Source organism: Microcaecilia unicolor, chromosome 8 (genome assembly GCF_901765095.1).
Source record: "Microcaecilia unicolor chromosome 8, aMicUni1.1, whole genome shotgun sequence".
Lineage (NCBI taxonomy): Eukaryota > Metazoa > Chordata > Amphibia > Gymnophiona > Siphonopidae > Microcaecilia > Microcaecilia unicolor.
In genome coordinates, this window is record NC_044038.1 from 180,133,952 (window position 1) to 180,148,173 (window position 14,222).

The 14,222-nt window shown below is 41.4% G+C and overlaps 1 protein-coding gene across 1 annotated transcript in view; it reads right to left on the reverse strand.

Moving 5' to 3' along the window:
- UBTD2 (ubiquitin domain containing 2) overlaps nt 1–13,963 on the reverse strand; it is a 57,662-nt gene extending 43,699 nt beyond the window's left edge. The window contains exon 1 of the mRNA XM_030211945.1: nt 13,894–13,963. Coding sequence (XP_030067805.1) covers nt 13,894–13,963 — 70 coding nt within the window. The remainder of the gene's footprint in view (nt 1–13,893) is intronic.
- Nucleotides 13,964–14,222: the final 259 nt, after the last annotated feature.

Here is a 14,222-nt window from a genome sequence, read left to right on the forward strand (position 1 = left end):
AGCCAAGGCCGGCGGGATTGGCTCCTGCTGTTGAGAGGGGATGGACTGGCGGGAGATTTAAACCACGGAACGGGAAGGGTCCAGTGCTTCCGTTTCAGATGTCAGAAGCCGACACAGTGGATCTCGGAGTGCTAGCCACCTTCAGAGACTGTGTTCCTCTTCCAGCTAGCCGTCCTTGCTAGCCACCTTCAGAGACTGTGTTCCTCTTCCAGCTAGCCGTCCTTGCTAGCCACCTTCAGAGACTGTGTTCCTCTTCCAGCTAGCCGTCCTTGCTAGCCACCTTCAGAGACTGTGTTCCCTTTCAGTGCTAGCCGTCCTTGCTAGCTGTTTGCAGAGACTGTGTTCCTCCTCAGTGCTAGCCGTCCTTGCTAGCTGCCCTTCAGAGACTGTGTTGCTGACTACCAGCCAGGCCGGCCGTCACCCCGTGGTTCCAGCAGTCCCGCTGGCCGCCTGCAGCTGGGGGCTCAACCCTTGGTGAACGGCGGTCGCCGCGGGTGAAGATTCGGGGTGCGCGGCTGTCCTCTGAGGTCTTGCGGGACCTCAGGGAACCTAAGGGCTCACCAATAACCAAAACAGGACAACTGCAGCGCTACAGAGCGAATCGACTTTTTTTTTTTTTTTGACGCTGTGAGGAAAGTTAGAGGCAACTTTTTCCACTCCAGAGGATCAGTAGCGTGGGAAAGGCAGTGAAAGGGCGAACCTATGTGCCTGCATCCACAGCGTGGGCAAAGACAGGGACAGGGCTTGCCTATGTGTCTACATCCACATCGGGGGCCGGTAAGGGCGCACCTATGTGCCTTTAAAGTGGGCACCATCAGCCACAACACCCCTGCTACAACTGGCAACAGCACAGGAGCCACCCAAGGCAGATTTCTGAAGGAGCTTGAACAAGCTGTGTCCACCCTGCTGGGGAGATAGAGAATACTGAAGAGGCAGATGGAGCTAGCTGGCCATGAGGCACTATGGTTTTTCAGTGCTCTCTATCTCCCCCTACTGGTTGATGGATATAACCCACTCGTAATGGATTCATCTGCTTGATGACAAGGAAAAGGGATGATGCAATATCTGTGCACTAACTAGTTAAGCAAATTATAGTGTAATTAGCACACTCTACGCCCCCGATACACTCCCTCAAAAAATTAGAAATAACTATGTTTTAGCATGCACAGATACCTAAGTTACCTCGAAACCTGAGCTCAGCCCGAGGTACTACGTTGTCTAGGTATGCATTAGTGTCTAACACAGCTTTTCAAAAAATTTATTTATTTAGTTATTAGGATTTATTTACCGCTTTTTTGAAGGAATTCACTCAAGGCGGTGTACAGTGAGAATAGATCAAACATGAGCAACAGGCAATTATAGCAGTAAAAATATTCAAATAACACTACAAAGTACGGCATGGTATACTACTTACAATGTCAACACAATACGTAATAGAACATTTTAATTGACAGTGAAGGGTAAAGCAAAGATGTAACATATAGACAGGTAAGAAAGTAAGAAGAGTTAGAAAGTAAGGTGACTGATTTAAAGTACAAGGACCTCTAGGTAAAAGTAGAAACAACCCCTACTGTTATTAAATTAAGCTTCTGTTTTCTGGAAGGCTTAGACAAACTGGGTGGTCTACCAACCTTTAAAAAGAATGCCAGCACCTGCAGGAAATCAGTATTTCTTTGACTCTTTTCTGTTTTCTATCAGTATCACCTTATTCTTTTCTCTCTTTTGTTTTATTTCTATTTATTACCTTTAAAGGTGGACTAGCATAACTACCACATCACTTTACTGCTTTCTATCCAAATTGTACTTCCTTTTCACTATTATGGTTCTTCTCTTATTTGCAAACTGTAAACTGCTGAGATGAAACCTTCCCTGTAGCAGTACAACAAATAAGGATGAACTTGAACTATTACTCAGAAAGAAACAAAAAGGAATTACAACTGCTGATACACCAATATTACATCTAGCAGCCAACCTTTACATCCTCCTCCTGGCTTTACAGTAAACGTCAGTGAGACCTTGTGCGTCTGAGAACAATGTAGAGGCATTTTTGTCATTAGACAAAAAAAAATCTGCACAGCCATCAATACAGGTGAGCTTTGGTAAAATAATTCAGAAAAGAAAGAACAATAGATGTGGTCACATCACATACAGGACATGAAAGCCATGTGCAAAGTTACCACTCAATAAACTAGTTAAACTGTTTCATACCTGCACAGTTCAAAAACAATGAATTAGGCTCACAGGAAAAGTGAAAATGATTCATATCAGTATATAAGTGTCATGACTACCTTTATTTTCACAGCAACATGCTCAAGGAAAAGTATTTCAAGCATTATAAAGAAAATATTCCACTGTGATATGTATAATTCTGGCCTGAGCCCAGGTGGACACCATTTTGTATGGAAGGAAGTAATGAGGCCATTGGCAATTGTAGAAGGGGACCTGGGTTCACTCCTAGGCCATGAAGGCTTCATAAATTGATACAGTCTGGGGTTTTTTTGTTTCTCTTTTGGAATGCTGGGCAGGTTTTTTGGTTTGTTTGTTTTTTAAACAAACGAAAATCTAAATTTGTTTTTCTTTCAATTCTCTTCAAAAATGAATTGAACCGGAAATTTTATTTCAAACAAATGAACACCCCTAATACATTTACCATTTCTGAAAAACCTAATGTGATGCTTCATGTAATAAGTATTATCCAACAATTTTGCAGAAAAGCTTAAATACCACACACACATAATTGTCTTTGGATAACTGAATAAAAGGTATAGATATCGAGAATCCACTTTCCTCTAAAACCAACCCAATATGGCTATCTGTAGTCTGAACTAGAAGAAATTAAAAGGCTACAAAATTCTGAAAAGTGAATGTGAAACTGTACCCAACTGGCTGCAAACTTTAACACCCAAATTCAGGTTACAATTTCCAATTCAAAACAAAACACATATTACCCCAAACACTAACACACAGCATCAACATAAACAAAAAGTCAGCTAACAACTTGTACCCTAAATAAAATATCCAGATTTCTAGTGCATACAGATAACCTAGTGCAGCGGTTCCCAAACCTGATCCTGGAGGCACCCTAGGCAGTCAGGTTTTCAGGATATCCACAATGAATATTCATAAGAGAAATGTGCATGAGGTGGAGGCAGATGGGAAGTAGAAATACCACAGTATGTGCACTTCCACCCACCATTTAACATGCTAAGTGCACGGTCCATACAGAAGAGCCAAAGCTTTTACTGTGTCTAATAATTCCACCAGGTCATACCATGATTTTTACGATCCTTGCTGGACATATAGAAACAGAAAAAATGAAGGTAGATAAAGACCAAATGGCCTATCTAATCTGCCCATCCATGCCATCTACTCCCCCTTAGAGATCCTGTGTGCTAGTCCCATGCTTTTTTGAATTCAGATGCAGTATATCGCCACACATTCACTTCCTTTTCCATAAAGCAGTAGTTCCTTGAATCACTCCAGTCTATCCCTTTTCACCATTATCTTATGCCACCATCCAGAGCTTCCTTCCCATAGAGACTTGTCTTCTGTGCATGAATGCCATGGAGGTATTTAAACATCTCTCTTATCTCCCTTCTCTCACCAAAGTATACATATTGAGATCTTAGTCTGTCTCCATATGCTTTATGACAAAAGACCACTGACCATTTTAGCAGCCACCCTCTGGACTGACTCTATCCTGTTTATATCTTTTTGAAGGTGCATCTCCAGAACTGTATCAGAGGCATTATCAACTCCTGTAGGCCATTCCTCTCCCTATGCACCCAAGCATCCTTCTAGCTTTTGCCACTACTTTTTCCACCTGTTTGGCCACTTTAAGATCATCACATATGATCACACCAAGTCCATCTCCTCTTTTGTGCACATAAGTTATTCACCCCTTAAACTGTACCATTCCATCTGGTTTTTGCAGCCCGAATGCATCACCCTGCATTTTTTAGCATTAAATCTTAGTTCTCTAACTTTGACAATGGGAAGTCAGATTCCTTTCACCCCTCCTAGGATGTACCTTCACACAAACTTTGCAGCAGCTAGGGCTAGTCATCCCAAGGTTATTGGGGTGGGGTGGGGGAGAGAAATATATACCATATAGAAACATCAAGTGGAACACACATTTTCCATCTAAGTTTTTCTGTTACTGAATCAACGCTAAAGAGTTTGAGGAAACTTTTCAAAGGTGAATAATTCTTAGTATTTAAGAACACATCTGCAATGGCAGAAATCCAAACCACCAAATCGAAGAGACCATGCCAAAGACAGAAAACATTTTTATTTTGCATTCAAAACATCTGGTAAAATGACTAGATATAAAATGAAGTCTGCATGCAAGAGGCCAGTTTGCAAGATGCTCTGGATCATGGTTTGTAACACTAAAATTTCCAAATTAGGACGCCACGTTACAAAAGTCAAGGCAGCCCACAACAAGATCAATGACCATTCTATCAAATGAGGTCAAGCTTCTTAAACCATTCTTAGATTTGGTCCTGCAAATGCTGGTGAGAAATGCATCCTAGGTTAGAGATACAATGGATGCTGCTGTTATCCTCTTAAAAGGTTGCGGATGAGTTTCCAGAAAAATAATGGTGGATAAGCTAGCAGTTAATTGTCTTTCAGTTAAGTGATATCCCTCCTACTTAAAAGTGTTTAGCATGTTCAGAACTCATGACACCCACTAAATATATACTTTTCTTTTTACAGATGGGTCAATACCTTCCATCCTCTAAGAAAATCCTTAATGCTAAATGGTGCACTAGATATTTGGATAGTGATTATATTCAATAGAATATCACAGCATTATCTTCAAGGAATTTTTTTTATCAATGGTAAGAATTTTCCATAAGTTCTGTAGTGTTGTGCTAGATACACCCTGTGCAAAAGGGGGAAAAAACACGCCAACTTAAGACACCCTCAAAGAGGTCATGAATTGTTCTACAGCTGAACCTGATGCAACACTACTGCAAAATACTTCACGGGATACCTGAAAAAAATCTACAGGCTTATAGCTTTTAAACCTGGTAAATATTTTCTATCAAAAACAGCCTTAGGAGCATTTCAGTTGCTTTACTCCTCATATACTCTTGTATAACACACAAAATACTGCTCTGTGTTGTCTCTGCAGTAGAAAAACAATAGGGGGTTCCCAATTGCTTTCATATCCAGGCTCCTCTGTTCAAAAAGGCTAGAAGAAATCATTAGTTTCTTAACATAAGACACAGTAAAATAAGGATTTAAGGACATTCAGAAAAAACAGTGAACAAACTAGCTGTAGGGACTTAAGCTGTTGCACTTCCTAACAGCAGCACCACACTCCACCTGAACTCATTCAGAAAACACTGCTTCCCATTCCTTCTTTCTATTAACTGCAGGTCTTTCAGAGCTGCTCACCTGGATAAAGAACATTGTTTGGAGAATGAGGAAGACTAACAACCAGGACAACCAAGTCTACCTCTATCACCTGTTCTGAGTTTGGGCAAGTCAGCAACAACCAATGGTCTCAGGTATCTATACAATTATTCCACAATGAACCTTTGTGCAGACTGCTATGTGAACCCAGAACAACACATCGGTTGATGTGCGTTTTCCTTATGTTCAGATTCTGCTAGAGCTGACTGAACATGCACGTGTATCCAAAAGAGCTTGATTCCATCATTATCTGTATTTATAGACCAACTAAACTTAGAAAATATTCTTAAGGCTGACAAAGTGACTCTAATGTTGCTGAAGTGCAGACAGCTCATTTGTGCTCTTACTTACTCTTCGGGAAAAGACCACTGACCATGGGGAATCTAGCAAAACGTGCGACTAATTTAAGTTTAGGCCTATGTAGAACTTGTATACTGAAAAAAAATAATTAAAAAAAAAATGCTTTATTCCCTACCTAAGATCAGTTTTAAAATATTTACTTTACACTTACATCTCAATATTACACTCATCACTGCAATACTGAAGCCCTCTCCACACTGACTAGTAGCAGCAGCATTTATTTGAATATAAAATGAGCTATGCTTATCTGTATCCAGCTTTAGATCTGCCCATCCTATTCTCTATCCCAGGATTTAAGACAGTGGTTCCTAAACTGAGGGCTGGTGGGTGGTCCATCCCCCTTCTCGGTGCTTTTTCTGTGACCATTTGCCCAGTAGGTGCAGTCAGCACCTGGCCTGCAAGTTAGTGAACATTCACAGGCTCCGCCCCCTCTCCCAGGTAGGCTTCTTAGAACGGTAACTCATAGGAAGTACCGAGGGCTATGTAGTCACACCGATTCACAAGCCTGCACTGACTGCTGTTGCCAGCCTGCTTTGTATAAGAGAAGAAAGGAGGAAGTAGTGAGTTGGGGGAAGAGTAAATGGAGACCTGCTATTTTGTTTTTATCAACTTCAGTCCTGAGAAGATGGCGTAATATTGGGTAAGTTGAGAAGAAGTACGGAATTCAAAGCCAACCATTAAACATGGGAATGATTAAAAACGGCAAAATATCCTTGTTTCCTAAATTATGTTTTTATGATACTGGAATGCCCCAAAGGCTTATGAATTCCCTCCTAGCTATTCTAATATTAAACTATTTAGAAATAGCTTCTGCAAGATGACCCCTCACCTCTTCCGTCATCAGAATAACTTCCTTTATGCATATTAAGCAGCTGAACACTTTCTGCTATTGAAATAGACATTCCTGAAGAAGAGCTAATGCACCTTGCTCAGCATTAAGTTTTATTTGATGGAGGCAGAAGTGGCTTATGTTTTTCTACAACGTGTACTCTCCTGTAATTGATTAGAATTATTTTATGTACTGTAATTTGTTTTTGTACATTGTTCGTCATACTCATTTAGACTCTGCTCTGCATGTCCAGAGACTGAAAAAGTAGATGAAGAGTCTTACGTGAAACCTTTCTAGCATTTGAATGCCCCTCTTACTACCCCTCTCCTGCAGGTCTTCTCATATGTATCAGAGGACAGTTTCTGCATTATTCTGGCAGCCCTCCTCTGGAATGGCTTTATTGACTATATTACTTGTGGAGGAAAGTTGTGTTCTAGAAAATGCATCTCCCGTCTTCTGTTGACAGTCTACTACAAAAGATCCAAACATCATCAGTCTGTAAGCTGGGCACTAAATTTGTTTTATTCTGTATTCCTTCCATTAGGATCAAATGAATTAAACAGCAAACAAATGGAAAAATACCTCTAAAAGAAAAAAAAAAAAAAGGAAGGAACCCTTCCCTCACCACACACACAAAAAAGTACCAGCAATGTTTAAAAACAAGTCTTCCCAGGTCTCCCCCTCCCCACCAAATCTACCTTATTACTTTTGGGTCTCCAGAAATCCATGAGGCATAAGCAATCTCTAGGGCTCCTGTCCTGATCATTGCTATTTCTCCAAAATGGCTCCAAACTTAAATTTCTGCTAATTCCCAGATATGGCCCAGTACATACCAAAGCTGAGTTCCTTTCTACTGCAGTCCACTACCCAGACAGCAGACAAGACTAGCCCTTCTTTGACTTGCACAAACAAATCCTGCATTTGGGGACACACTGATGGTTGCCATGTGCAGGCTCCAGTCAGCAAGATTTGTGGATACTTCTCCAGCAAAACTGAAAACAAGGATTCAGTTATTTGTAAATACTGGTAAATGCTCAGGAATAGATTCATTTGCTAATGCTGTAACACGAATCAGTAGTAAATAGGTCCTACTATATTAAACGGGACCTGTGAAAAATAATGTACATTAATACAGTAGCATCTTTTAGCAAATGTAGCCCTCAGTATTAAAAAACTGAGAAGAGTAGCTTGACTTGTAGTTAGATCAACTATCAACTTGTGACATGCAAAACTCTGTATATGGTCTAGAGTCGAAGCCTAGCTACTGGTTTTGGAGAAAAACAGATTCTTTGTAGACTGTCATTCCTTTCGGTAGACTAACATAATTATTCAAAGATGTTTCTCTACATGAACATTAGATACAACATAAGTGCCCTATTTTCAAGCCATCTTTACAAAAGTCTTAAGTGGGTATAATGACCACAACCTACAAGGAATTCATGATGCTGAAAGCACCTAACCAGAACCATGTGTTACATGCCTTTTTAATAAAAATAACTTTATTAACAAAGTCTTTTAAGCTTTTCATCTTCTTGATATTTCAGTGAAAATTAAGACTAAATATAAGCAGAGAACACTGAAACCCTGACTATGTAAAACTGTATGCAAACATATAAATACACAGACGCTGTGCAGAATTTTGATGATTTACTCCGAACATAACATTCACATACAAATAAAATACTCAATAGATTTTTATCCAAAATGCACCAGTGAACAGACACCAACTTAGCTGCATATTGCAAGGTGTGTGCAGTAGCAACAAAATTCACCTATACAGCGTGGAACTCATTATCCTCAGTTCCTAGATTTGATAATCACTATGTCAAGAATTGGTCTTCAGTTTCCAAGCGCCATCTGCTCTGAACAGAATGATCCAAAATGTAAACTGTGAAATGCCATTGCTCCTCTCGATTTCCAAAAGGTTAGTGGCCTCTCTGCCACAGTTTGCTATTAATACAGATGATAGAAAACAAGCGTGAAAATATGCCATAGGACGGCTGGCAAAAATAATAGCACCACCTTATCTTTTAGAAAAGAAAGTGTAATAGTTAAAGCAGCAGGCAGAGAATCAGGTAACCTGTCCACACAGTGGCTCCTTGTGGTCTATGTAATTCAGCAATCAAAAGAAAGGGCATAAAACTTCCACACAAAAAAAATCAAAGCGTACAAAGCGAGTGGAAGAAGAAAGTTCCAGGAGAATCGAATGAAAATAAAGTCCAGGCTTCTAAAAATTATTTAATTTTTCAACTATTCACCAACAGTATAAAGTCTTGACCATCCAGAGGCCATGTTTCAGCATAAAGACTTCTTAAGGGGTCGTCAAATCTATCAAAACTAGCAGATGTCAAACCGATGATAAAATCCAGAGCATGTCAAAAAACAGATTCCTATGTAGGAAAATCACACAAAGTGTACCTCAGGCAAGACTTCATTTTCATTTGATTCTCCTGGAACTTTCTTCTTCCACCCTCTTTCTGGTCTAAGTAATTCTCCATTGTCTCAGATACAAGCAAAGTGCAACTGCACTGGAAACATGAAAACGTACCTGAATCTAACTCACCTTCTGCTAGAACTGAAAAAGGCATCAGCTAAATGCAAAATCTCCTCCATGGCATAAATTGTCTTTGCAATGACTTTTGCCTGCAGTTGTGGAGGAGTGGCCTAGTGGTTAGGGTGGTGGACTTTGGTCCTGAGGAACTGAGTTTGATTCCCACTTCAGGCACAGGCAGCTCCTTGTGACTCTGGGCAAGTCACTTAACCCTCCATTGCCCCAGGTACAAATAAGTACCTGTATACAATATGTAAGCTGCATTGAGCCTGCCATGAGTGGGAAGGCACCGGGTACAAATGTAACAAAAAAAAATGCACGACTAATGAGCTGGTCTGCATGTATTTGCATTTGCTGCCATTTATAGAATAGAGGACTACTGATGAAAATTTACAACACAGAAATGCTGAAATTTAGATATTTTTCACAAAAATGGAACAATGCATGAAACCCTTCTCCCCCCCCCCCCCCCCGATACATAATGAAACTTTTGTGATTTTTGCACTTTTGTCTTGGGGGGGGGGGGGAGCAAATGCACCAGCCTTGGGCCTGATTTATTAATATATCACCCTGTCCTATTTCAAAGGAGGGGAGAGGCCTGTAAATCAAATCTAAAGTGATTTGCTCTTATCTTGTCCAGAAAGTCTATAATGAAGAAGAAGTTAGTGGTTGATTTCTTAACGATCACACATTATGCTCTGACGAGGACTACAGCGTTCTCAGTAGCAGGTCCACATGTGGAATGCCCTGCCTGGCTATTTGTGCTAACGTAGGACAATTTAGGAAGTTATTAAAAAAAAAAAAACACTTTTTAAAAAAAAATCTAAGCCTTTCTTACTTTTTGATATTGGCTGGTAGTAGCAGCTAATGTTTTTAAGAAATCTGATGGAGGGAATAACAGTGCATTTGTTATTTTTATGTTTGTGATTATAATTATTATTAGGTATGTTTCTTTTTTGTTGGCTGCTCAGGTGTAAGTGGGGTACAAGTTTTTAAAATAAATAATAACATAAACAAACTTGAAGATTGTTTAAAAATGTTTAGATCAAACACTAGTCCAGCGCAATCCCAGTATTGCATGCTATTTAAGAAACAACTAATTTTCGCTTCTGCTTTGCAGGTTTAAAAATAAAGTACTGTAACCTTGACATCTAAATAAACTTACGAGCAAATGCAGAAGAGAAAATAAGTAGCTTTCAAAGCAAAAACAAACGTTGCAAAACACTTCTCAAAGAATCTATCACTCCCACAAATGAATCAGAACTGCTGTTGCCTCTATTTTGCAAAATCTCTGCATGATAATGAGGTGTATTTTCAAAGCACTTAGACTTGCAAAGTTCCATAGGTAACTCTGGAAGTTTAACGGCCCTGTTTACTAAGCAGTGCTATAGGCGCGTTAGTGTCTTTAACGCGCATTAAACATGTACGTGCGTTAACCGTGTAGGCACCAACATTATCCCTATAGGTGTCTACATGGTTAACGTGCGCACTAATTGTAGGTGCATTAAAAATGCTAATGCGCCTTAGTAAACAGAGCCTTAAGTGCTTTGAAAATGAGCCCTAAAGTCAAATAATTAGTTTGGAGCAGGAGAAAAAAAAAATACTGTGTGTCAAGTATCTCCAAATTTTGAGCCAGGCTCAGGGAATTTGCAGAACAGAACCAGTGTTGACACACACTCAAGAGGTGGGAAAACTTTCCTGTGGAAGTGGGAGCCTGCCAAAACATTGTTAAGAAGCAAAACACTCTTTGTCCCTTACTTCTGTGCGTCCTGCGCAAAATCTCTGAAGGCTACACAGGATGCATGTTTGCCTGATCCACTTGGGTTTTTTTTTTTTTTTTTTGCAAACGTGCTGAAATTTGGCAAAGTTGAGCCAATGATCAATAAATCTGTTTATGGAGAACTCAGAGTCTGCTCCTACTCTGGTCTACCTTTGCTCTGCGATGTCTCTGCAGAGTGTTTTGCTTCTGTTTGGCTGCTCTTGCCTTAGTTCTCAATTTAGCCTCTCACCATATTTATCCCTGGGTAAGCACCAACCTCCGACACACTTGGGGGCTCATTTTCAAAAGAGAAAAGGTATAAAGCAGCATTTGGGCATTTGTTTTTCACCAAAACAGCCAAATCGGTATTTTTGACAACAGTTTTCCAGACATTTTTCTATGCAGTTCGTCTGCAGGACGTCCAAATCTCAAGGGGGCATGTTAAAGGCAGAATCTGGGCATTCCTAAGGCCTGGACCTTGAAAAATGTCCAGGACTAAAAGTAAGACATTTTGAGCTAGACCCGTTTTAATAAGGGCTAAAACACAACAAAGTGCCCTAAATGACAAGATGACCACTGGAGGAATAAAGGAATGCCCCCCCCCCCTCACACACAGATGTAAAAGAAACAGTACATACCAGCCTCTATGACAGCCTCAGATGTTATGGCCAGTCCTATAAGAGCAGCAAGCAGGTCTCTGAAGTAGACTAGTGACAGCCTGAAAACCCTTGACGTTACTATCGACCGGAACCTTACACTTAAGAGAGCCAAGTTAACTGTACAATAAAGAAAATGTTCCACTCAATGTGGAAACTCAAACATGTGAAACCACTCTTCCCGAGGGAAACATTTCGTAACTTGATACAATCAATGGTACTAAGCCATGCTGACTACTGCAATGGAATCTATGCGGGATCAAAGAACAACTCATAAAGAAACTACAAACCGCTTAAAACACAGCAGCCAGACTTATATTTGGAAAAACACGATTCGAAAGCGCCAAACCCCTCCGAGAAAAACCACACTGGCTACCAATCAAAGAACGTATTGCTTTCAAAATCTGCACCCTGGTCCGTAAAATTATCTACGGAGAAGCCCCAGGCTACATGACTGACCTCATAGACTTACCTACAAGAACGCAACCAGATCAACACGAACATACCTAAATCTCCACTACCCAAGCTGCAAAGGACTCAAATACACATCAACATATGCATCTAGCTTCTCCTACATCAGCATACAACTTTGGAACGCACTACCAAAAGCCACGAAAACAACGTACGACTGCCTAAACTTACGGAAATCACTAAAAACCAACCTATTCAAAAAGGCATATCCCATCGACCCAACCTAAATGCCTAAACCTTGCAACACAGTGAAACAAAGCTGGATCTGACACTGCACAAATCTTCCACTCTACAATTCCCTAATGTGTCTATAACACATGAACCTTTTAACAAACTCTACCTCACTACGATTCCCCACTGTGTTTACAACACATGAACCTTTATAACCTTATTCAACCACAATAACTCTATGCATTTGTTTCATCTGCTGGAGTTGGCGAACGCCTCTACGGTACTATGTAAGCCACATTGAGCCTGCAAATAGGTGGGAAAATGTGGGCTACAAATGTAACAAATAAATAAATACCCCACTCTACCTGTTACACATGTGGAGCAAAATGTGAGCCCTCCAAAACCCACAAAAAACCTAGAGTACACACATATAGGTCACACCTGCAGCCATAAGGGCTACTGTAGCAGTGTACATTTGGGTACAGTAGGTTTTTGGTGGGCTCACTATACAATATAAGGGAGCAACGGTGAGATGTGTACCTGGGAGTTTATAGGTGAAGTCCACTGCAGTGCCCCCTAGGGTGCCCCACTGTTCCGTTGGGATGTCTGTGTGGCCAGTCTACTAAGAAAGCTGGCTCCTCTTACATCCCAATGGCTTGATTTTGTGCATGAAAATAGTCCAAAAACACAGATGCACTAAAGCACAACACCATCTAGAAAATATCTTTTTTTTCTTTGAAAATGGCCATTTTCACTACTTAATTTTTGGATATTTTCAGCAAAATGCCCAAAGTTGGATTTAGACATCATATCGAAATTGCCCCTCATAGCAACCTATGGAATTTAGTAAATCTGTGCTTTAAAAATGAGCTTCATAATGTTTTGGGCTTAATTGCTTATTTTTATAGCAGATTCTTTCATTTCAACTTCTTTTTAACATATAAAGTTTATTCCTGTGTTTAGTATACGAAACAATAATGGTATAACAGTACAATCATGTTACAATTCTGGCTATAATTTCAAACTGCTTTTACAAACATATAATTAAGAAAAGACACATTAACCAATATGTTGCCATTATCTGGAGACTATAATTCAGAGCATGCAGTAATACTAAAGGTGTTTCTTTGTTCTTTACGTTGTACTATTTGCAAACATTTGAATCTATGTCAACCTAACAGCCAACTTTTAAAGATGATTGGGGGGGGGGGGGTGCTAAACCCAATGGAAATGACTCCTCCCTGGACAAGCACCCCCAGAGTATACCATGCTATTCCCGAAGGACTTACACCTGGTGCACACAAGTGATGACGGTCCCCCCGAGGCTGCTTGTCCTTACAGGATTAAGAAAATAAAAAATAAACCAAATTATTAGCAAAGAGTTGTGCCATCCACGACCTGACAAGAGGTGCCCGATCGCTGCAAGAGGAGCCAGACACCCCCCGCAGCAGCGTCAAGCGGAGCCTCAGAAACTTGCCCAAGTTGCAGAGAGTGGCGAGGGGAGGGGGGGGGGGCGCCGCCTCCACTCAGCCCCTTCCCGGTATGTGTATGCCCTGCGGCTGCACTTCCTCCGGTGCACGAGGAGCAGGAGCAGCAGCATCCGAGGGAGAGCCCCGCTCCCCCCCCGCGAGACAAAGGAGCAGCGCGTGCCGCAGCCCCGCCGCCCACTCACCTCCGGTGCCGTCCGAGTTCTCGTTCAGGCTGCCCGAGGAGTCGTGGCGACTGCCCACACACCCTCCCATGGGGCCGTCGCCTGCTTTCCTTTTCTGCAGCGCCGCTCCGACTCCTGTCGTCCCCCCCTCCCCCGCGCCCAGCGCAGGAACGCGCGAGCGCGCCGGCCCGGCACAGCAGCACGCTCTCCGTGGGTCCGCCCCCTCCGCTCACGCCCAAGGAGGACTCCGCCCTTTCTTTCCCTGCCATTGGTCGCGACGCTCTCGGCTACTCCGCCCCTCAACGCTACTCTTTCTCTTTCAAGCTCCGCCTCCACCCCTGTGCGCTGCC